This window comes from Eretmochelys imbricata, chromosome 7 (genome assembly GCF_965152235.1).
Source record: "Eretmochelys imbricata isolate rEreImb1 chromosome 7, rEreImb1.hap1, whole genome shotgun sequence".
NCBI lineage: Eukaryota > Metazoa > Chordata > Testudines > Cheloniidae > Eretmochelys > Eretmochelys imbricata.
This window is the reverse complement of record NC_135578.1, coordinates 123286866-123308189: the sequence shown is the minus strand read 5'-3', so window position 1 is coordinate 123308189 and position 21324 is coordinate 123286866. Positions and strand designations below refer to the sequence as shown.

General features: G+C 53.2%; 1 protein-coding gene across 2 annotated transcripts in view; it reads left to right on the top strand.

Annotated features, from left to right (window-relative positions):
• Positions 1-19169, top strand: part of FBXW4 (F-box and WD repeat domain containing 4) — a 93099-nt gene extending 73930 nt beyond the window's left edge. For both annotated transcript variants that reach the window (XM_077823323.1, XM_077823325.1), the window contains 3 exons: positions 17654-17794; positions 18009-18150; positions 18797-19169. In XM_077823323.1, coding sequence (XP_077679449.1) covers positions 17654-17794; positions 18009-18150; positions 18797-18913 — 400 coding nt within the window. In that variant the 3' untranslated portion in view covers positions 18914-19169. The remainder of the gene's footprint in view (positions 1-17653; positions 17795-18008; positions 18151-18796) is intronic.
• Positions 19170-21324: the final 2155 nt, after the last annotated feature.

The following is a 21324-nucleotide window of genomic DNA, read 5'->3' as shown; positions in this document are numbered from 1 at the left end:
ATTTAGTAATTTTATGTGATCACCTAAATGTGTCTTTTCCTTCAGTCTTAATAAGCGGCAGAGGCTAATGGTCTGGGTCTCTGCACGTAGGTTGTTGGGGTGTAGTGCAGCCTGGTAAGGCACTGGCCTTAGGGCTCTGGACAGGCTGGGTTCCAAGCCTGCAACCGAACGCCACTGAAGGGAAGTTTGAGGTTGACAGCCTGGGGGGTCTCTGTGTACTGAGGAGTGAACAGCACACGTATGACAAGATCATAATAGCACAGCACAGCTGTACGTGATGGGTCTGGACTAGCAGGGAGGAAGGTCTTGCACATCAGGATTGAGGGGTGCTGGCTGAGCTGAGGGTGGGGGGACAGCCGTCCAGGACTGAAATGTCAGGTGGGCTGTGGATTAGGATTGAGGGGCATGAGCAGAGCTGGGTATGTGGGGACTCCAGGGCTGCGGAGATGGGTGGGGTGTGTGTCAGGACTGAGGTGCACTGTCAGAGCTGGGGGTTAGGTTTGGGGGCCGAGAGAGAAGCAATTCTGCCCTTTTATTTACAGACACTGTCTGTCACAGCTGGCTGTGGACGCTGCTATTCTATAGTTGTAGTTGATCATTTAAGTTTTCAGTTTTATTATATCTTTAAAGAAAAACAAAGGACCTGTCATAATTGATGCTGTCCAGAAATTAACCCTGGCATGTGATCTTTGGTGAACCGGGTGGTGAGCTGTTCAATTCCAGACTGAGACTTAGATGCTGAGGGGATGGGGGCCCTTTGAGATACCGAAGGTGCGTGGACAGGCTCTGAGACCCTAGCTGGTGCTGTGGCCTCTTGTGCTCATGAACTTCTCCTGGCTCCTCGAATGGAAGCATCTGCCAGGAGTGAAGGGACAGGCTCCAGGGGTAAGGGTGTAGTCAATCCAACAGCCTGTCCTAGAGAAGCCCAAACAGATAATAAAACTGTGCAGAAAATAGGATTAAGGTAACAAACAGGCATGAAGGAGTTTGATCTTTCAATAAGGCCAAAGCCTGACTGACAGGCAGATCAAAAAGCTGGGACAGCCTAGCCAATGGGCCTAGTGCATCGGGCCGATTCTTCCCTCTTCACCCATCCCAGCTGGAGTGCGACCGTGGGCCCTGTCTGTGGAGCATGCGGGAGATCCCCGGGGTGGATCTGAGAGCAGGTCTTCACCTGCCTCTGCCTCTCACAGTGACACCCCCAGGAACTCAGAGCATGGATCAGCCCCCAGTTGTCGTGTCAGTGCTCCTGTTGTCCAACACTAAGCTGTGGTGGTCTCCTGAGAATTCCTGTTCTCTTGGGGTGGGTGGTTTCTTGAATTCTCCACAGCTGAGAGTTGGAACTTGCTACAAAAGATTTAAAGCTAAATAACCGGAGAATCCTCATCTTCTTAGTTCCAGACTGGATAAATCCTTGTCTGATACTTGTAGCTGTTGTTCTTGTCATGATGGTGTTCGGCCCTTTTCTGTTCTCTGGGGTGTCCTGTTGTGTTGCACTGAGGGATGGGGACTAGGACAATGTCTTCACCTGGAAACTCCTTCTGAGCCTTGCACAGGTTGGGCTGGAGTTTGGGGTGAAGATCTCTGTGGGGGAAGGAGAGGCCCTTCCTTCCCCACTAACTATCTTTACTTCCGAACAGGGTCAGCAGGTGGCATCGGACCAGAGCAGGAGAGGCAATTTGCAGAACCGAGTCGAAGGCAGGGGAATGACCCTTTAATGCCCCGTCATTGGCTTCTGGCTGACACTCCAGCTGCAAGCACACACCTGGTCCTTTCACCTGGCGTGACTAAGAGCCGTTGTTCCCGAACGAGTATTTTGAGGCTGTCCCTTAGACTCTGTCCTTCGGGACAAAGACACGACATCACGGCATCTTAACGCCTTGTTCTGTAGTGGCTGGAAGTCGCCCTGTTGCTTGACTCTATTGCCACTCTGGTCCCAAAGGTGTTTGGGGAGGCTCTTAGTGCCCTGCAAGCTCACCTTCACAGATGTGGGACGATCGGAATTACCCAACGAAATTCTTGGATGGAAATCCTGGCGGGTCGCTTCACTCAGCCTGGTCTGAGTGCACTGGGGATGCTACAGCGCCGTCCTAATGAGAAATGCTGTTACGGTGCCTCCTGGTTTGTGGCCAAACTGAGGGCAAAGCATGTATGGTAGGGAACAGGCCTGCCTCCGCCAGGACTAGATGCTCCGTAGCATCGGTAGTTCTGAAGTTCTGCCTCGGGAGGCGGGCTAGGGCTGGTATCCAGGTCGTCCTGACTTCTAACCCCAGCTGTCCCACTGATTCCCTCTGACTTCCCTTTAGCAAGGCACTTGACCTTTTTCTGCCCATTATGGGGTATGACCCTTCTGGCCTGTTTCCATGTGGTGTTCCCTCTCTATTCCAGCCCTCCAGCTTCCCATGCCCGCTTCGTGTTAAACCCTGCCCAAAAACTTGCTTTTTCGACAGGTGCTAACATGGCTCATAAAACTACTGCCGCCAGCCCATTTGAAGGGCAAGGTGCTGTGGGATGGAACCTTCCTCGGAGTCTCCCAGCACACTTGGTGTAGATTCTGAACTCCTTGGGATGTGGCCCAGGACTGCTTGTCTGTCTGGAACAGCACTGAGTTCAGTATCGCTGCTCAGCAAGTAAGGAGACCCCGGGTCATGACTGGCCCAATCACACCTACTCCCTCTGGGATTGTGAGGCATGATCTGTTCCACAGCTTTTTAGAACAGAAACCCTGCCTGCCTCCAGGCATCGCCATCAGCTAACCCCTTGGGCAGGTTATCCAAGATCTGTCCATTCTGGGGTTCTCTGCACCGGCCTAGGGAGCCGGAGGGACCATTGTTCTGATCCAGTATGGCTGTCCCTGTGTCCTGAACACTTGGAATATGCAAAGCACCACGCTGTCCTTTTGTAAACCTGCAGCGTGCTACTCCCCCAGAGGCACATGGGCCCTGAAACTCAGGAGAAGGCATGTTAACTGAGCTAAGGTTAAACAGCCGCTGCTTCTCTCTTCCTTTTTAAATATCCCAACGCTTTCCTTTGAAAGCATTTGTGGCAGCTTGTTTTCTTTTCTTTTCTTTTCTTTTTTAAAGAACCCTCTAATTTCTCTTTTGGGTCCCTCCGCCTCGCAAGCCCTTTGAAATCGGCTTTACGCCGTCTCTGACACCAAACTGACACTTTGCGTTTCCCCACTTCTTATCCCTTTATGGCAACAGATGTTGAAATTTTGTATCCCTTTTATCTGTCCCTCTTCGCCCTCTTCCTGTAATTAGGTTTCCCTTGTTAGCAGTACAAAGTGGGCTGGTGCTGCCTGGCCTTTTGAGCCATTGTGTATGAGCACATGTGGGGGTTTTTTTTGTTTTTTTTTTTCGGAAAGGTCCCTTCCCCCTTAAGTGGTAGGGGTGGTGTGGACGAAGGCTGCAGCTTTTTTGTTCTCCATTTATCTCTGCCACCTTTTCAAAGGGATGAAAAAGAGCGAGAGAGAGGGCGCACCGAGGGGAAGATGCAGAGTTGCATTTCTTGACCCAGTCAGGCCTCCTGTGCCCTGCCTCCTCTTCAGGTGTTCCAGGCAGAGCCCCTTTGATGTCAGTGGGAAGCTAGCGCCGTGCACAAAGCCAGGTGAAAGTGCAGGACTTCACAAAAGCTGCTGGGAGTAGAGGAGAGGGGAGTTCCAGGTGTGTGCGCCGTGCACGCTGCTGAGAGGGTGGGGGAAGGTTTCTGCAGGTCAGGCAGCTTCAGCAAAACACCTCTGTGTGTGTCCAGGATCAGGTCCCAGAGCAGGAGCAACCACGCGGGTCGTGCCACCCGAAGGAGCTGTACCGGCAGCTTGCTGAATTTGCTGCTAATTGGCATGTTGACTGATCCAGTTTAGTCTGTTCAGTTAACGTGAGCCAGGTCCCCCTCAGCTCTTGCAGGGGAGTGGAGTTGATGCACTAACAGGTCTCTTCCGTCTCAAACCATATTAATCCTGTCTACATTTGTAGCTTTTCACATAAAGACCGAAGCCACCAGAGCAGCTGTCAGCAGGGATGGGGCGTCTTTATGTTTGTGTCTTCACCTTTCTGGATATTATGATTAAGGACGGACGCTTTAGTCATTTTAGGAATAGTGAGAGAAATTGACCATTACTGAGGGTTCCCAGTTTTAAATCTAGTCTTTCTAAGCCTGGTGCCCAATCCTGCAAGACTGTACTTGGTGTAGCCCCACTAATTCACTGGCACCAGTTGGGTGTGTAGGGGTACTCAGGAGAATAAGGGTTTGCAGAATCAGATCCGAGTTATAAGCTGTATTTCTAACTCTTCATAGAGAGAGTTTTAATGTCGAGGGATAGGTTTTGGTACACCATGGAAGTTTTAGATCTGTGTCTTCTGGTAAATTCCACCAAAGTCCTGCAGAAAGCGAAATCTTACAGCTTGGAGAGTTTAAACAAGCCCTTGGGGATCCTCCAGGATTTTAGGATTGGGGGAGAGGGGATCAAACCAATGAAGTAATTTTGATGTAGTACATCCGAAACGGGGAGAGAGCTCGCTGGTAGAAACTCCCACCAGAGTAAGCCACTTACGTTGTCTCCCTCTAGATAGTCAAAAATGGATAGAGGTTGCCAAGAGACAGGAATGATATTGTAGGATGGTAAACATCCTGGCATGGATGCCACCTTTTAGGGCTCTGGAGACAGGGACTCAAAAATGTCTGTAGACCCAGAATTCACCCAACCTCCTACAGTACATTGATTTTGCTGATTAGTTATTGCCTGGGGTTATGCCATGCTGGCGTGGAGCATGTTTGTTTTTCCATATAGCTGGGTATTTCGATAAAGTCTCAGTTTCTAATGCTGCATTGTATGTCCTTTGGATTATTTGTGGAGCTGAAGTCCTGTATTGTCCCCAAAACTCTAAATAAAAGATAATATGGTCTAGTGGAGTGGGGGTTTTTCTCCCAGCTGTCCCTGCTCTGTGACCTTGTGTAGGTCATGTCACCTCTGTTCCCTTCCCTTCCCTTCCCTTCCCTTCCCTGTGTCTTGTCTGTTCAGATTGTACGTTGTTGGCGGCAGGGCCTCTGTCTGGGTGCTTTGTACAGCGCTCAGTGCGGTGGGCCCTCATCTTGGTTTGGACCTTCCAACGTTACCGCAATACAAATAGTCCTAATAAAAAGGATGCATTATGCAGCTGGATGGAGAGATCGGATCTAGGTTTTAGTTCTAGTTAAAAGAAAAATAGACGGATACTTTTAGGAATTAAGATGGATCTTCTGCCTTCAGGCACGAACTGATTGCCTGAGAGATCAGGAAGGAATTTCAGGAAGGAAGGAACCCCTTCAGTTCCCCAGGTGACCCAAAGGCATTAACTGAGTTTTTCTTGCCTTCCTCTGAGGCATCAGGCATTGGTCATTGTCAGAGGCAGGATGCTGGGTATGATGGGCAAGCTGTCAGATCCCATGTCTTTTGGACAGCAGCTTCTTGTGCAGCCCCTCTTGCGATCTGTCGGTTAGCTGTATCCAAAGGTATGAGTCTTGTCTGAACAAGTGATACGTTTTCCTGGGGTCTGTATAAAAGCTCCCAAACCAGTTCTGGGCTCCTTTGTTCTCTGTTGATGGTGATTTTAACATCACCTCTCTGGGCCCTGGTTGCAGTTTTATAGGCTCCTCCCTTACCAGTGCTGTCCTGTGGCTCTCCATGCATCTTCCCCACTAGCACAATTTAAAGTTCTTTAGGCTGAACCACCTATAGTCTTCGGTTCTCACTGCAGCTTCAGCCACTGCTTATCCCAGACAAACATGGGGCCAACTTCTGCCCTTGGATTTGTGTGTGTCCTAGAGCACAGACTGGCCCTTTCACTCCATTCAGATGTATTTATGACAACTTGACAACACCTGAAACAAGCAAAAAGTGTGTGTGTGTGTGGGGGGGTGAAAGTGCCTAGTGCATTGATCAATTTCATCCCCAGGAGCCCAAGCAATCTTTATTTTTCCCTGGGTTGAGAGAGAATCAACAGAAGCCAGGGAGAAGAATGGAAAGGAGTGAATGAGGAACCCCCTCTGCCGCTGGTTAGCACTCGCTCATTTCAACAGATGGCTTTGTTTTGATTGGGATTCTCCATTTTTTTTTGTCTCCCCACTAAAGAAGACCTCCAGAGCTCTGTCCAGAAAGGAGCCATACAGTTGCTTATTCCCACACAAGTGGTGCAAGAGGCTCTGAGAATTCCCTGCCTCTCTTTTCCTCCCCTGGCTTTTTTTCTCTTTGCCCAGAAATCACAGTTTGAGAGAATTCCCCCCCACTCCTCCCGTTGGAAAGAAAGACAGAGAGACATTCTTGACATTCTTTGCAGAGAAAAGGGGTTAAATGTCTGAATTTGGGGGTCACCGTGTTATACAAATTGCAATCTAATCGTTTTTACAAGAACACACGTGTGCTAAGAAAAGGAGCCAGGGACAAGAAAGACAAGGGGACAGACAGCTTTTTTTGTCCTTTTCCCCCCAAGGTTTCAGGCTATTGTCATGTCCCCGTCTCTCTCCCCTCCTCACCCCCGAGAGGGAGAACATTGGTTTTATAGTTAAATTGGTCCGTAAAGCAGAAGGGCTTGGTGCCACTTCTGTTTGTTTTCCCAAATAAAAGCCCCAGCAGGGTCCCTTTTGCACCGTCGTGGCTTTATTTGAAGAAACTGGCTTTTTCCCATAGCCCAGCGTGTCAGTTTATCCTCTGAACTTAACCTTACGGGAACCCGGATAACAAAAACTCACAGGGTCCCAGAGCAGGCAAGGTAAAGAAATTGTATCTTTTTATTGGACCATTTAAAGTGTGTGTGGGCCAATTCAGAGAAAGCAGAAGAAAAGAGGGCAACACTCTTTCCCCATCCCCTCCACCTCTGGTGTCACTGCCCCCTGTATCCAAAAGCTTGCCTCCCTCCAGCTGGCTCTGGGAACTTTGCTAACAGGGCACCGTGGAGATGAAAACCGTCTCTGCAAACTCAGTGTGTTCCTTCCCTTTGTTAGTCTCCGCACCTTGGAACACTTCTTCCTACTGTGGCCCATTTAAGATGGAGACGCTTCCATAGACTCCTAATCCCATGTGTTCCCTGCTGGGCCTACAGGCCTCGGGTGCATGAAAAAAGTAACATCGGGATAACGCTGCAAAGATACAGTGAAAATAATCTGGGTGCAGGATGGGTGTGGCTCCTGGGTGTATATCCCTTCATTGTATGTCTAGGCCTTGCCTCTCCTGGGCATTTATTCAGCTTCTATTTCCCTTACTTGTCTGCAGTCCCCACTGGTCTCCTCTGCAGGTCACCTGGCAGTTTTAGTGCTCTCTCCAAGTGTGCTAACTAGAATGGGGCAAACGCTACATTGTGCATAATTTTATTAGGTCAATTTTGCTTCCTTCCCCTGTTGGCCGTTATTGGAGGGCAGGTTTATGACTTTCTTGAATTGATGTGTTCAAACACCCAGATCCCTTACACTGAATAATTTGTTTATTTTGTAGATCATTCACAATTGGTTGGTTACAAGTATTTTGCTATTTGAAATCCACATTCCAGCTTTCTTGGTTAGTTGATTGGACGCAGGTTACATGGAATCACTTTTCATCCTTGGTTGGTGGATGAGCATAATTCATAGAATCTGATTTCTCAAGTGAATATTTGGTTTATAAATTCAAATGTTTGGTTTGGCCACACTCTCTGGTTTGCATACAATTAATTGTTTCCTTGAACCCTCCTAGCAACAAATTTGGTATGCTGAATATTTGTAGAAAGTGACCACATAGGGGCTGTGGAGGCCGACGAATCCAACTAATCTAAAAAGCGGAACCAGTGAGTGGAATATTGTTTGTAGCATTAAGACCAAGAGCCTGGGCTAAATTTGTCCCAAAGAAACACTGGTAAAGACCTAAAGCAGCTGAACAGAGTGCAGAGAGGTAGATGCTTGCTTGTTTTTGGTTATAGTTGGTTAGAAGATCTTCTGGAAATCCAAACATTACAGTTACAGAAAATAATGATCATTCCTTGGAAGAGTGAAGGAAGCTTTTGCTTCATGATGAATTAACTCTGCCTTTGGGCCCAATCTAACTCCTCTTGATTTTAACAGGGGTGGATTGTATCCTTAGGTATGTCCAATCTTTCATTTTCAGTTCTCTAGTTAACTTTTCGGCCTTGCTACTGTTTGCTTTTCTGTACTTCACCCAACTGGGAGAGTGAAACCCACCTGGCCACTTTCAGTTGCTGGTTCTCATGACCTAGTAATGCTGTTGTGTTCAGTGTTCCAACACCGCAAGGGAAGAGTTAAAAACAAAACCAAACCCCACGGGAATATTTTAAAAATAACGTAATAAAAATGTTTGTTTGTCCAAAGGATTCTAAACTCATGGAAATGTGTCAAGGGTTATCTGTCATCAATGTCTGAACAAAATGTTGGTCCTGTCTTAGATGCATTCCCCAAGCCCTAGAGCGCTAACACCGTGTTCCCATTAGATGTCTCAAAGACCCGTTCCAGAAGCAGAGGAGTCAGAATATTCTTATGTGACAACATCCACTAAATCAGGAAAGTGTGAGCTGATTGGATCTCACCTAGTCCATTTCTCCAAGGGCCAGCTCAGGGTTGTTCAGGGTTGTTCCTGAAAGTATCTTGTCCAGGCCCAGGACTTTAAATTGCCCAAGCGCTAGGCTTTCCAGCACTTTCCTCGGGAGACCATTCTGCAGGGTGTTGTCGTGAACTGGGCTGAGGTTCACAGCACCCCTGCCTTCTTAAGCACTTGGGCCAGATTTGTAAAGGTGTCCAGGGCCCAAAGATGGAAATAGGTGCGTATGGGGATTTTTCAGATGTCTTTACCTGCATTTTTAGGCTCTGAATTCCTTTGAAAATCTGGTTTCAGAGTAACAGCCGTGTTAGTCTGTATTCGCAAAAAGAAAAGGAGTCCTTGTGGCACCTTAGAGACTAACCAATTTATTTGAGCATGAGCTTTCGTGAGCTACAGCTCACTTCATCAGATGCATACCGTGGAAACTGCCAGTTTCCACGGTATGCATGTGATGAAGTGAGCTGTAGCTCACGAAAGCTCATGCTCAAATAAATTGGTTAGTCTCTAAGGTGCCACAAGGACTCCTTTTCTTTTTGAAAATCTGTCCTTTAGAAAGTACAGTAATGGGCACTATAGAGAGCTGCAAGTTAGATAAACTGCAGGAGTTGTGTAGTGAATGAGACAGGTGCACAGGAAGAGATGGCCTTGGGACTAAGGCACTGGGCTGGGACCTAGGAGAGATGGGTTCAAGTCCTGTCTCTGCTCTAGACTGCCTGTTGGCCCTTAAGTCATGTAGTATGTGTCTGCCTCAGTTCTACACCTACAAAATAAGGACAGGGCTTCCTGACCTCCCAGGAGTGTTGCAAAGAGAAATGCCTTATTGTCTGGGATGTGCTCAGGTGCTATGGTGGCCTATAACAAAAGGAAAAGGGTCCTTGTGTAGTGCTGGGTTTGGGTGTTGTGCAGGATGAGATCACTCCCTGAACATCACACTGGCTGCAGCCTCGTTCACTGAGCAATGCCCATCCAGTGCCCTGAACAAAGCAGGAGTCCTGGAGGGGGGAAAGAGCGGGCGGTGATGTAATTACTGACTGTATCATACTGCACATGCACAAGGGGGCAGAGTTAAGGCACCACAGGCAGCTTTAACTCTGCCATTTCCTCACTTGTGAGTGCTTGGCTTCACAACCTTAACTTTCTCTTTCATTTTGTTTTTTTTAATTGAACTGACTCTCTGTAGAAAAGTTTGTCTGAAAGATTTACAGAGCAGGTGTATTGTAGAGCGGCTCTGGTAGACTGGTTGAACCGTTTTAGCAATCTGTTTATCTGATGAATGTGGCACATGCATCTTGTTTGTGAATTTTTCGTTAACTGAGTTTTTCTTGAACTTGTTCCTGCTGCTCAAACAGTGTCTGCAGACGAGCTGTTGGCAAACCGTGGGCGCCATATGAACTTGCTGCTATTCATTTCTACTGCCGTTTGATTGGCCACCTTGGCCAACTGGTATGGTTTCTGCTCCCTGGTTGAGTGTAAGGGAAGAGGAGAATGGCTTGTGAAAGTCTCCGGGGCCACTTCAGTGTAGACATAAGCGATGGGAGGGGTTCTCCCGTCACTGTCGGTAATCCAGCTCCCCACCAGGCACTAGGTTGATGGAAGAATTTGTCTGTTGACCTAGCGCTGTCACCATGGGGGTTAGGTTGGCATAGCCATAACTCTCGGGTGGGGTAGTTGTGCCAATGTAAATTGCCAGTGTAGACCAGCCCTGGGAGAAAGCAGGAACAGTTTGTGCAAGAGCTAAAGCAGGGGGATTGAAAATTAGAGGGAATTTTAACCTTTTACGACTTGAGTCAGGCCAGGAGACGGGCACGTCTGCTAGAGGAACGAGAGGCTTGTGATTTTATAGGCTGGGCTCAGATTCCACGTTACCTTTCCTTTCTCGCGGTCGCACAGCACAATCAGGCGTGCATTTGTGCGTGCTCTCATCTGCAGAGGCCTTGTCTGTCTTACTGGATTGCCCCAGGCCAGGAGCTTCCTGAAGCCTCTTCACTCTGCTGAACAGGGTGGGTGAAATGTTACACTGGATTAGGTACAGGCTTTGCTGTACCCTGGCTTCAGGGAGGGAACGGTTTCCTTTGAGCTCTGGTGCACCATACAATAGTAAATGTACCAGTTCCATAAACGGGCTAGGTACCAGTTCTGGATAGGGAAGTTTGGTGTCTGAATTTAAATTGCACTTCTTAGAATGCAGGAAACTATATCGTCGATTCCTCCTTCCTGGGCACATGGGCCCTGGACCTCTCGCTCATTAACCTGCAGAACCACGTACAGCAAAACTCATTGCTGCAACTTTGTGTTTAACACATGGACCAGGGGTCACCCAATGACATTAAGAGGCAGCAGGTTTAAAACTAATGGGAAGAAGTATTTCTTCACGCAACGCACAGTCCACCTGTGGAACTTCTTGCCAGGGGATGTTGTGAAGGACAAACATATGACTGGGCTCAAAAAAGAACTAGATAAGTTCCTGGAGGACAGGTCCATCAATGGCTATTAGCCAAGATGGCCATGGGCTGGGTGTCCCTAAACCTCCAACTCCTGGAAGCTGGGAATGGGTGACGGGATGGGCCACTCGATAATCGCCTGTTCTGTTCATTCCCTGTGAAGTGCCCGGCACTGGCAGCTGTCAGAGACAGGATCCTGGGCTAGACAAACCATTGGTCTGACCCAGTCTGGACATTCTTAGTGACTTCTACACGCTCGCATTCCTTCCCCACTGGCCTCCTGAAGCTGTAATTAACTGAGGGATTTCCCCACCGGGCAGGGAAGAAAGAGAGAGGGGAACGTCCTAGCTCTGTTTTTGGGTACTGCAGTGATGGGGCGATGTAGAAATACCCACCTTGGAGGCAGCCTTCCCTCGGGAAGCTGCTACAGAGACTGTCCAAAAGCAGGTGAGCGGCCTGGCTGGTCTCTAATGCCCTGGAGTGAGGGTTGGAGCAACGCTTGGGATGACAGTAGCATCACCACTTCAGATCAGTGCCCGAGCTAGGGGCTGACTCGCGGCTGGGGCCAGGGAAAGGAAGGCCACTCACTGATCCCTTTGCCCAGACAGAGCCGTCCCCAGTGCTCTGTCTGGCTAGACCAGGCCGGGGTTCACTGGGGGCGGGATGCTGTTCCCCAGCACCAGGGGCTGGGGCCCAGCTTGTGCAGTGACGTTGCTGCAGGGACCACGTTCTTATGCTGGCCAGGGCCGGGCAGTGGGCTCCCAATACACACCTGAAGGAGCGAGCAGGGCCTCGAGTCGGATCCGAGGTCTATCCCTGGCGGTGTGACAGACCTGCAGGTGACCTTCCCCCTGGAGTAAATCCCAGTGGAGTGGGTCTCAGGCCCCCTCCCGCTCTGCTGGCTGCTTCTCCTATCAGTGCAGCTCCATTGGCTCCTTCCCCCTGTCCCCCCCAGCCTTTCATCTCCTATTTTTAACAAACAAACAAACATAAATGAAACCTCTACAGAGGAGCCCAGACAAGCGCCCCCGAGAGCACGCCCGGCCGCCCGCACATTAAAGGCTCATTAGCGGGGGAAAGAAAAAGCAAACGAGCGGCCCCAGACATGCGCGGGCCGGGTAGCACGGGGGCCCGGTGGCAGATGTTCACCTAATGAATGCGGCTGCACAATAACAAGTGTGTGCAGGCCGGCCGGCCGGGCCAGGGTAATGAATCTACCACTCGAAAGTGGGCTGAGTGCTAGGAGAGGCACCAGGGCCCCGCTTTGCACAAGCCCTTCGGCAAACGACCATTTGCCGCGTGGAGAAGGGAGCTCTGACGGCCGCTGAGCCCTCAGATTGGGGGGCGCTTGGCGTGGGAAAGATGCTGAGGGGGTGAACGTCTCGGGAGCGCGGCTCGGGGGGAGCGTACTGAGCAGTGAGGCTCATCAGAACATTGATTCCCGCTCCCCCCCAGTTCCAGCCTCCTCAGACCGAGATGGAGGGGTTATGGTCAGCATTCTGGGGCGGAAGAGGGGGGCCTAGGCTTCGCCCGGGCCCCCCAATCTGGTGAGCGCCAGTAAAGGACTGGATGGAGGAAGGGGAGGTCGAGGGGCAGCAAGGTGGAGAGGAGAGCGCCGGTCAGATAAAACGCTCCCAGGCCTGAAAGGGTTCCAGGGATTGGCCTTCGGGGGTGGCACTGGGGGGTGCTGCCCCCCACCTCCCGCATATGCTCTACCCGGAGCAGAGGCCTGTGCTGTGCTCAGAAGCAAGAGGGTGGTGTGAGCTGTGCTAGCTGGAGGCAGGCAGGCAGGTAGCACTCCGGGGGGGGTGGAGGTGGGTGTGGCGGGGGGCCGGGGGGGGGTGTACTCTCCTCGGTCCAGCACAGACACAGCTTGCAATTGTTCCTTCCTGTTCTTGCAGGGTCAGTCGGGGCGGGGGTTGGGGGAGGGGAGAAGGTCTCCCCAACAGTTGGTTGTGGGACAGTGGACACGCAAGCACCCATGCTAAGCAGTCCCAAGAGCCAGCGAGGGATTACTCGAGCAGCTGGGGGCACTCAGAGCCTCAGGGATGGGGGCTGCTGCCCAGATATAGCAGCCCTGATGAGCGGTCGGTGTGCTCCCCTTTCCCAGCCGGCTGCCTGCTTCTCCACCGCCCAGGAGCCCTCTGCACAGGAAGAAGCCTGGGCGTCTGGCGCTGGAGTGTGGGGCTCCCGGCCTGTCCCTGGAGGTGTCGCTGAGCCCTTAAGTGATAGTCGCCTTCGCACCTCGGAGTTGGGAGGGCTCGGGTTCAAGTCTGAGCGGAGAAGCCTGAGTGGGCTCCGTCTGCCAACACCTTTCCCCTCCCTGGCCCGGTCTGGCGGGGAAGCGAGGTGCTGACGGAGGGGCAGGCGTCCAGGCGCGACCGAGAGCTCCGGAGCCGCAGGTACTGAAGAGCCAGGGGCAGGAGTAGGCCGAGGATGGCCCTGGCCGGGTAGCTCTCCCTCCCTGCACACCACCCCTGCTCACAGCTGCGCGGGTTCCCACCTGCCAGGTGCGGCACTGCGTGTGGCATGGCTGCTGGCTCGCTTACAGACCTCCCGAGGGCTGGTGCCGAGGGGCACTCGCGGCTGCTAATTCGGGCTTCCTGCAGCTGGAAGCGCTCTTTGGCTCCTCCTGACGCAGCAGGTCCATGCCAGGAAATGCCCACGCCCCCTCCCGGGGCTCTGCAGGTCAGGCTGGATGATACAACGCTCCCTTCTGGCCTGGGGATCGATGTCTCCACCTGCCCCCTAGTGTGTATGTGCCAGGAGATCACCCCCCTGCATTGCAAACCTGGGCCCTCCCCAGCCAGGTGCCCGGTCCTGCTCTGGCTTCCCCCAGCCTTCCTGCAGCCCGGGGCCAGGCTGTGCGCCTTCCTCCAGCCCCCTTGCACCTGCCGGACCGCTCATCCGCCGGGAGGGGGAGAGCAGCCTGTGGAAGGCGCCACCGGCCAACTCTCCTTAGTAACACACCAAGCGCCAGGAGCGGGAAGGAACAGAGCAGAGCTCTGCCCTATAGGAGCCAGCCCCTGGGCTGTGACCCCAAAATACCCCAGGGACTCGTCAAAGGGTGACACTTAGTGCTGAATACTTTTCTCCCTCAGTGACTAAGTTAATTGCTGCCGTGCTGAAGGTGTGAAGTGGAATATCAGGGCCAAGTATCCTCACTAGAGATGCTGTCTTTCTACATCAAATCAACCTGCCAGCCAGGCTGCGCTGGGCCTGCCGCGTCCCAGGGGCTCTCGCTGCAGGCCGGGGCTGGCTGCGTGGTTGAAGATGCGCAGTGCAGACGAGGTCGCCGCATGGTTTCGCTCGGCTGTATCCTCTCAGCTGGGCCGAGGGGATGACAAGCTCGCCTTGGCCAGCAGACTGAACTGTGTCTGACTCGAAGGGGGCCTAGACAGCGTAGGGACAGGCTGGCAATTTCTGAGCTAATCAGAACCTCACGGCTCCCAGTTCCAGACTCTTAGGAAGCTCTGAAATATTGACTTCCTTCCTTCCCTCCCTCCCTCCAGTAAATTTCACAGGGGGAGATGTGTTCCTGCTGGTTCTCTGGGTATGTGGGGGCTACGGGGTCTAGTGGACAAGGCATGTTATTTGGAAATGGGGCTCTTGCTTTCTGCCCTGGCTCGCTGTGTGGCCTTGGACACCTCCCTGGTGTGCCGAGGAGGGCTGTTTATTTCCAGCCCTTTTGGAAGCAGGGGAGGCCTGCGATCTCAGGGCAGAGTATCTCCTCTTGAGATGTTGGCCCTCTTCCGCGCACGTGAGTGACTGGGCTGGAGCTAATAGGAGCAGATACGCCCACGTAGAAGTCCCATATTTGTGCCCCATATCTGTCACCTCCATCCTCCAGTGCGTCAACTGGAGACCAGGGCCCAGGATTGCGTCTTTCCTCTAACCTCCCTCCGCCCCGCCCTCTCTGAGCTGGTGTCACTGCTTCCAGAAATATCTGGGCTCAAGCTGCTGCCCGGGGCAGCTGGGACAGGCAGGAAAGGGATCTCCATCTGTCTTTCCTCTCTGCGGTCCCTGCACCGCAGTGTCTGAGCACCTGCCAAGTGCTTCGCAGACACTCTGGGGCGGCAGGGAAGTATCGCCCCCATTTTACAGATGGGGAAACCAAGGCACAGATTACATAATTTGTTCGAGGTCTTTCAGGAGTCTGTGGCAAAGCTAGGACTGAAGCCAAGATCTCCCCCAAGCGCCTTAAGGATAAGGCCAAGCATCCTCCCTCTCTCTCCTGTGCCCATTGAGCTAACGCGCAGCGGTCTGGGATTGTGTGGGGACCAGTGCTGCAGCTGGGAGGTGGATCGAGACACGCTGCCCTTGGGAAGGGAGCAGAACGCCGAAGCTCTGTGGTGTCGGAGCCACACCGCCAGGCCAGAGCACAGCTCCTGCTTCTCCCCGGCCCGGAGTCTGCAAACGCTCCCGACCTGCCCACAGGTGCAGGGCTGCTGAGGGGCAGATTGAAACCCTTCTTGTAAAGGGTTAATTTATTGCGAGAGGCTGTGAGGACTGAAGGCCGGATTCCCCAGATCCCTCGCCTGGAGAAACACAAAGTCCAATAACCCAGCACCCCTGGATTCATGTCGGGGGGGATTAATTCATGCACTTGATGTTAAAGCTTGTCCGAGAGGTTTGCATGGGGGGGCCATCACTAGGGCTGGCTGGCCTCTTTAAATGGTTGCTAGGGGCCTGGCATCAAGGGCCGGTGTAGTTGCCCACAGTCACGGTCACGGAGGGAATTACACAGCCACAAAGAAATTGTTATTCTCCATAATCTGCTCTTTGGAGAGCGACTGGGGGAAACAGGCCGGCCCCAGCATGCAGCCAGCGCTGTGATCATAGAAGCGTGCTGGCTGCAAAGATCGGGGCAGGGCTCGCCTTCTGATCTGGGGGACACCACTGCTCCAGCCGCTAATCTGCTTTATCAGCTAGTTCTCTCCCGGGACACAAAGGTGTTTGCTTGTTTTAACATCTCCCAGGACTCTATTTCTCCTTTTGTGTGGTCTTTATCCCCCCGACGAGGCTTTAGCCCAGATTACAGACGGAATTAAGGCATTTGGCTAGGATGCCTCAGAACTGTGTGACACTGGATCAAGGAGCAGAAAGTAACAAAATAACTGGGGGGGCTGCCAGTGACCCCACTGGCGGGGCCCATTCTCTCGGCTTTCAAGAGCCCTCCATTGTCCTGGGAACCAAGAGGCTGTTTCAGACGGTCGCCGTGCGGCGGGGTTTCAAAAGCAGGTGCTCTAAGGTTTATTGTGTCCAGTTTGGATTAGGCCACTAGAAAGAAAAAGAGGGTTTGGCCCCTCCGAGCAGCTGGCCAGGGTCTCCCCAGCGCGGCCGAGAAGCTGCAGTTGGCTGGTGTCTTTGGCCTGTGGGGCGGGCGAAGGAAGGCCGGAGGGTTGAGCTTGAGATGAGCTAGTCCTCGTCTGGGATGTGCCAGGAGCCGCTCGGAGCTTCCGTGCGCTTGATGCAGCAGGTGGTCACTGCCGTTAGGAAAGGGATTCCCAAGTCACCGTACTCAGCAACCCCGGGTGTCTCCCTGTTCGCAGCCTGTTCACAGCCGTTCCATGTACTCCCCCCCGCTTTGGCCTATTGCTCTCGGTGGCTCTGCAGAGCTAGTGTAGCTGCTGAGCTACGGACTGGGGGTCAGGGTCCGAGAGAGGGTACAAACCAGCTGCTTTGTCGGGCTGGATTTGAGGGTGGGAAAGGCATCGTGGGGTTCCTGTTTTGCTCGTCGGGCCAGTGCAGTTTTGGGTTGCAGAGGGGCGTGGTGTGGCTGTTCCCCGCTGGATGGATCTGGGGTGACCCTCCGCCCCCCATGGAATACTTGTGTTCAGTGCTGAGTGCTGTGGGGCAGGAAGGGTTCTGAGAGATTGGAGGGAGGGCAGAGAAGATCTGGGGGCTGGAGGGAATGTGCAGCTTGTCCAAGTGCTGAGTAAGGCAGGGGCTGCAAAGCAGGCTGCCATTGGTGGGGAAGTGTGAGGATCACACCTGGCCAGGAACGCGTCTGGGCAGCGCTAGGGCTGGCAGGATGGAAAGAAGACACGGAAAATGCGGGGTCAGTGTCCAGGAGCAGCTTCCTGAGACCGAGAGACCAAGGCTGGGGAAGAGTTTCCCAGCAGAGAACTAAACCATCCTAGCAGCCCTGCTGTAGGGACTGATCCGGCCCTGGTGTGGAGACGGGCTGCACAGTCCCGCTGGCCTTTCCCTCTCTGCAAGGCCTGTGATCCTTCTCCACCAGGGACCAACAGACCCAGTGGAGACACCTGAGTACCCTGTGGCTCCCCTCCTGTCTGCTGTCTGGGGAGGCTACGCTGTGGCTTTGAGGGCTTCTGCACGCTGTTAACAGCCAGGCCTTGTCGCTGGGACAGCCCCGCTGGGTCCCATCTCCACTCTGCCCTGACGAGGGCGAGCATGAATAGCTCCAGAGAAGGCAGGGCGGAGCCCATGCCACCTCCGTCTCCACTCCCCCTCCGCAGAGGGGAATGGCATCGTGTTACCGGCATTGAGTCCAGGATACCTGGAGACCCTGGGACTTCAGGGGCTCTTGCTAATCCCATGGCACTGGGGAGAGGTGCACGAACGCAGCGTGATACCACGCAGAGCCCTGGTGCTGTGCTGGGAGCAATCCCCCTCCTGTTTCTCTTTCCAGTGGGCAGCTGGCGACCTGCTTAGGGACTGATTTCCACCGAGGAGCCGGAGTCCTGGACGTCGTCTATGAAACGCCGTTCACTCTCCTGTCCTGCGGCTACGACACCTACATCCGGTCCTGGGATCTGCGCATGAGCACGAGGTAAACGCGCCCTGTGGTTGGACAGCCGGGCTGGGTGCTGCTCGTGGTTACAGCTGGGCATCCCGCAGGGACAAATCCTCCGAGGGAATCGGAGGCCAGCCCCAGTCCGGCTTCCCCTGACTTCCTCTGGCCGAGGCTGAGGCGCCGGCGCTCAGCCTGGTTTCTTGCTACCCGGTGCTAGGGAGCAACCTCTGCTTTTCTTTCCCACCCCCAGGAAGTGTGTCATGGAGTGGGAGGAGCCCCACGACAGTGCCCTGTACTGCGTGAGGAGTGACGGCAATCACATGATTGCAAGTGGCTCTGCCTATTACGGCGTGGTGCGGCTCTGGGACAAACGGCAGAGCAGGTGTTTGCAGGTGAGGCGTGATGGACGGTGACATGGGGCCCTGGCCTACGGGCCCAGGAGCCTCCCTTCTGTGCCGGTTTGGTATCTAACCCCTGCCTGCTGGCTTTTCAGTCTGCCTCGAGAGCAGCGCGATGACCAGAGAGCCCAGAGTCCGGAGGTTGGACTCGGGGTCTTTCCCCCCGGAGGTCACAGGTTCCATCTTGGCCTGAGTGGGGACCAGAAGTTGTTCCCATCCGATGGCCGTGCGCTGCCTGCGTGCGGTGAGCTATGGTCCCAAATTGCAGAAACAGTTGGCCCTGTGTGGCCTCCGAGACCAGGCCCTCTCTCGCCCTAGTGTCTGCAGAGCAAGGCAGAGGGGCACCGGCACGTGGTGGCAGGCGGAAAGCCTCTGCTGCGACAGCCCAGCTGGGCCTCCTCTCCCAGCAGAGGATTTCGGGGCTGCTGAGAGGTGTCAGTTTGATAGCGCTAAATTTGAGTTTCTTTGAGGGGGACCCCCCATGGGAACACTCACCTCTGCAGAGTCCTATCTCCATTGTGCCAATTCCCTTTGCTAGCCACGATGGCAGCTGGCTGCCGCCTCCCTGCCGGGTATCTGACTCAGAACAGGCTGCTCCAGGTACTTGTCGGAAAAGTGATTCTCGTATCATTCTTTGCAGAGCTTCTCGCTGTCCTCCCCCACCAGCAGCCCCGTGTACTGCCTCCGCTTCACCACCACCTACCTTTACGCCGCCCTGGCGTCTGCCCTGCACGCCCTTGACTTCACCGCCCCCTGATGCCCTGGCCAAGGGCGAAGGGCCTTCCCACACCACAGCTGCCTCTGGCCGCTCCCAGTTTGGCCGATCTGATGCTCAGCTCAGGGATTGCAGGGCAGGAGAGAGGCAAACGGCCATGGAGACTTCTCAAAGAATTCCTTAGCGGCCAGAAAGCATCTCCCTTGAGCACTGGAGGAGCCAGATTGTCTCCGACTCACCTGCCTTTTAGTTTAAATAAAGGCAAATTGTCCTTCACTCCTTTTTATTTTGTACAGTTCAGGTTGGTTTGGTTTTCTTTCCTGCGGACGCAGTGTGTGTGATGGTAACGGGTCGGCCGGGAGAGCCGCGCAGACGTTCCCGTCAGCTGGGCAGCGCTGCTCCCGGGCGTCTGAGCAGTGCAGAGCGAATCTAGGACTGAGTGTGCAATGCATTTGATTTGGGAGCGGGGCAGAGCCTTGAACAACCAGGAGCAGCCAACCTTGTACCTGCCCCTGCTGTCCTGACTGCTCTTTATTACGGCCTCCGAAACAGAGAACGGGAATCGATCCGGGAGCTGAAACCTCGGCAGGCTCTGGCTGAATCCTGCCAAAGCTCGGCTCTGCCTGCCGGCTAACGGGACTGGCATGCGCGGTCGGTTGGGTTGGGGCAGTTTCAGTTTGCTAAATAAAATGTTAAAGGGAAATGGAAGAAGGGTTCCTGACTCTTGCTAGCGCTGGTTCGGGACGGTGCTAATGCTGATCACGGGGCAGGAAAGGGGCTCACAGAATCCTGCCCTTGGGCCTTCATGGGGAGATGAGCCAAAAACTGATGTTGGATGTTTTGTCAAGCCCTTAATCTTCCCCTAACCTCTACAAGCCTGCTCCTGCAACCCGGAGTGGGGCAAGCAGTGCCATTGAAATGGCCGGCTCTGCTCTCTTGCACAGGGCGTGCAGAACATGCCAGGCTGGGACATCTTCCTAAACAAAGCTTTGCCATTCACCTTCAAAGCTGGTCCCTGCTGGTCCCTGCCTGGAGCTGGATGGGGTACAGGAGAGACTTACCCTGTTACCTGCTCTGCCTTGAAGCTGTTTGGCCTCCCTGGCCTTGCGGGAACTACAGCAGCAAATCCGATTTCTCCAAAGGTAGGGCCTCATGGGCAGCTTATCAGGAGCCCGGGGCCACACCTAAGTGGTGTCAGATGGAGCAGATCACAGATGCCCTAACTGGGACTAAAGCTGCATCTTACAAAGACTACAGGTTCCAGCATGCATTGCTCTGTCTTTAAGTAGCTGGAGCACTGCATGCTGGGACCTGTCTCTGGGAGCGGCACCTCTGCATTCAAGTTGAGGGTGCTCTTGGGCTGCACTGGTCTGTACTTTTGGGGTATCCCTGACGTGAAGGAGGAGAAGCCTGCTAAGCTTCGTGCTGTGATCAGCTGAGCCAAGCTCCTGTGTGAGACACCTCTCGTGGTCTCGCTGGTTTGTGATACTGTAGGTGAATAAAACTCCTCCCCTGCGGCTGCTGGTTTTCCTCGTTTCTTTGATAGAAGTAACGAATTCCCTGTGTACGCTTTTGTGATTGGCTACCAGGAGGAGAGGGCTCCAGCGAGCGAGCTGAAAGGACACAACCCTTCCTGCATTTCCTGCCATGCTTCCAGGCCAACGAGGCACCAATCATAACAGCACTAACTGACCGTTCTTTTCCTTACTCGCCTCGCAACATACTCTGGGGGGGCGACCTCCTCTTTTCTCGGAGCATAAAGATGAGGCTCTGTCAGACGGTGAGGTCTTCTCTGCAAACGAGGGACCTGCTCAAACAAATTCTCTAAACTAAAAACCGTAGCTCCCCAGGAGTGGATGGGATAGAGCCCCCGATTCTGAAGGCACTTCAGGGTAAAGTGGCTGAGCTGCTAACACAGGAAATCTCATTAAAAAACCGCTCCTGTACCCAAAGGTTGGAGGCTACTAAATGGAGTTTTTCTTTTCATAACAGCACAGAGGGTGCTACTGTGAATTAAACTGGTGAGCCATACTTAGGCAAACTGGGTGAAACTGGGAGTAACGGAAGTACACAACGTCCGTGTGATCATGACTGGTACAAAGTAGCATCTCTAATCGGACAGAATTCAGTTAAATAGTGGAGAAAGAACTGGGGGATCTAATTCATTTGGTCTTTCAAAAAGCCTTGCCAAAGTCCCTTGCAAGAGGCTATTAAGGAAACCATAAGTAACCAGGGGATGAGAGGTAAAGTTTTGTCCTGGATCAGAAGCCTGCCAAGACACCACCAGCGGAGTAGGAAGGGGTCACATTTCAACATGGCGGAATGTTAACAGTGGGGTGCCCGCAAGCAGGCCGTGTTTCTCCTGTGGTGGCCTTCGCTTCTCTGTGCCATCATTGCCCATTTCTCATTGTCTTAGAATCTGGGTTGCCAGCCCTTGAGTGCACATCCCCTGC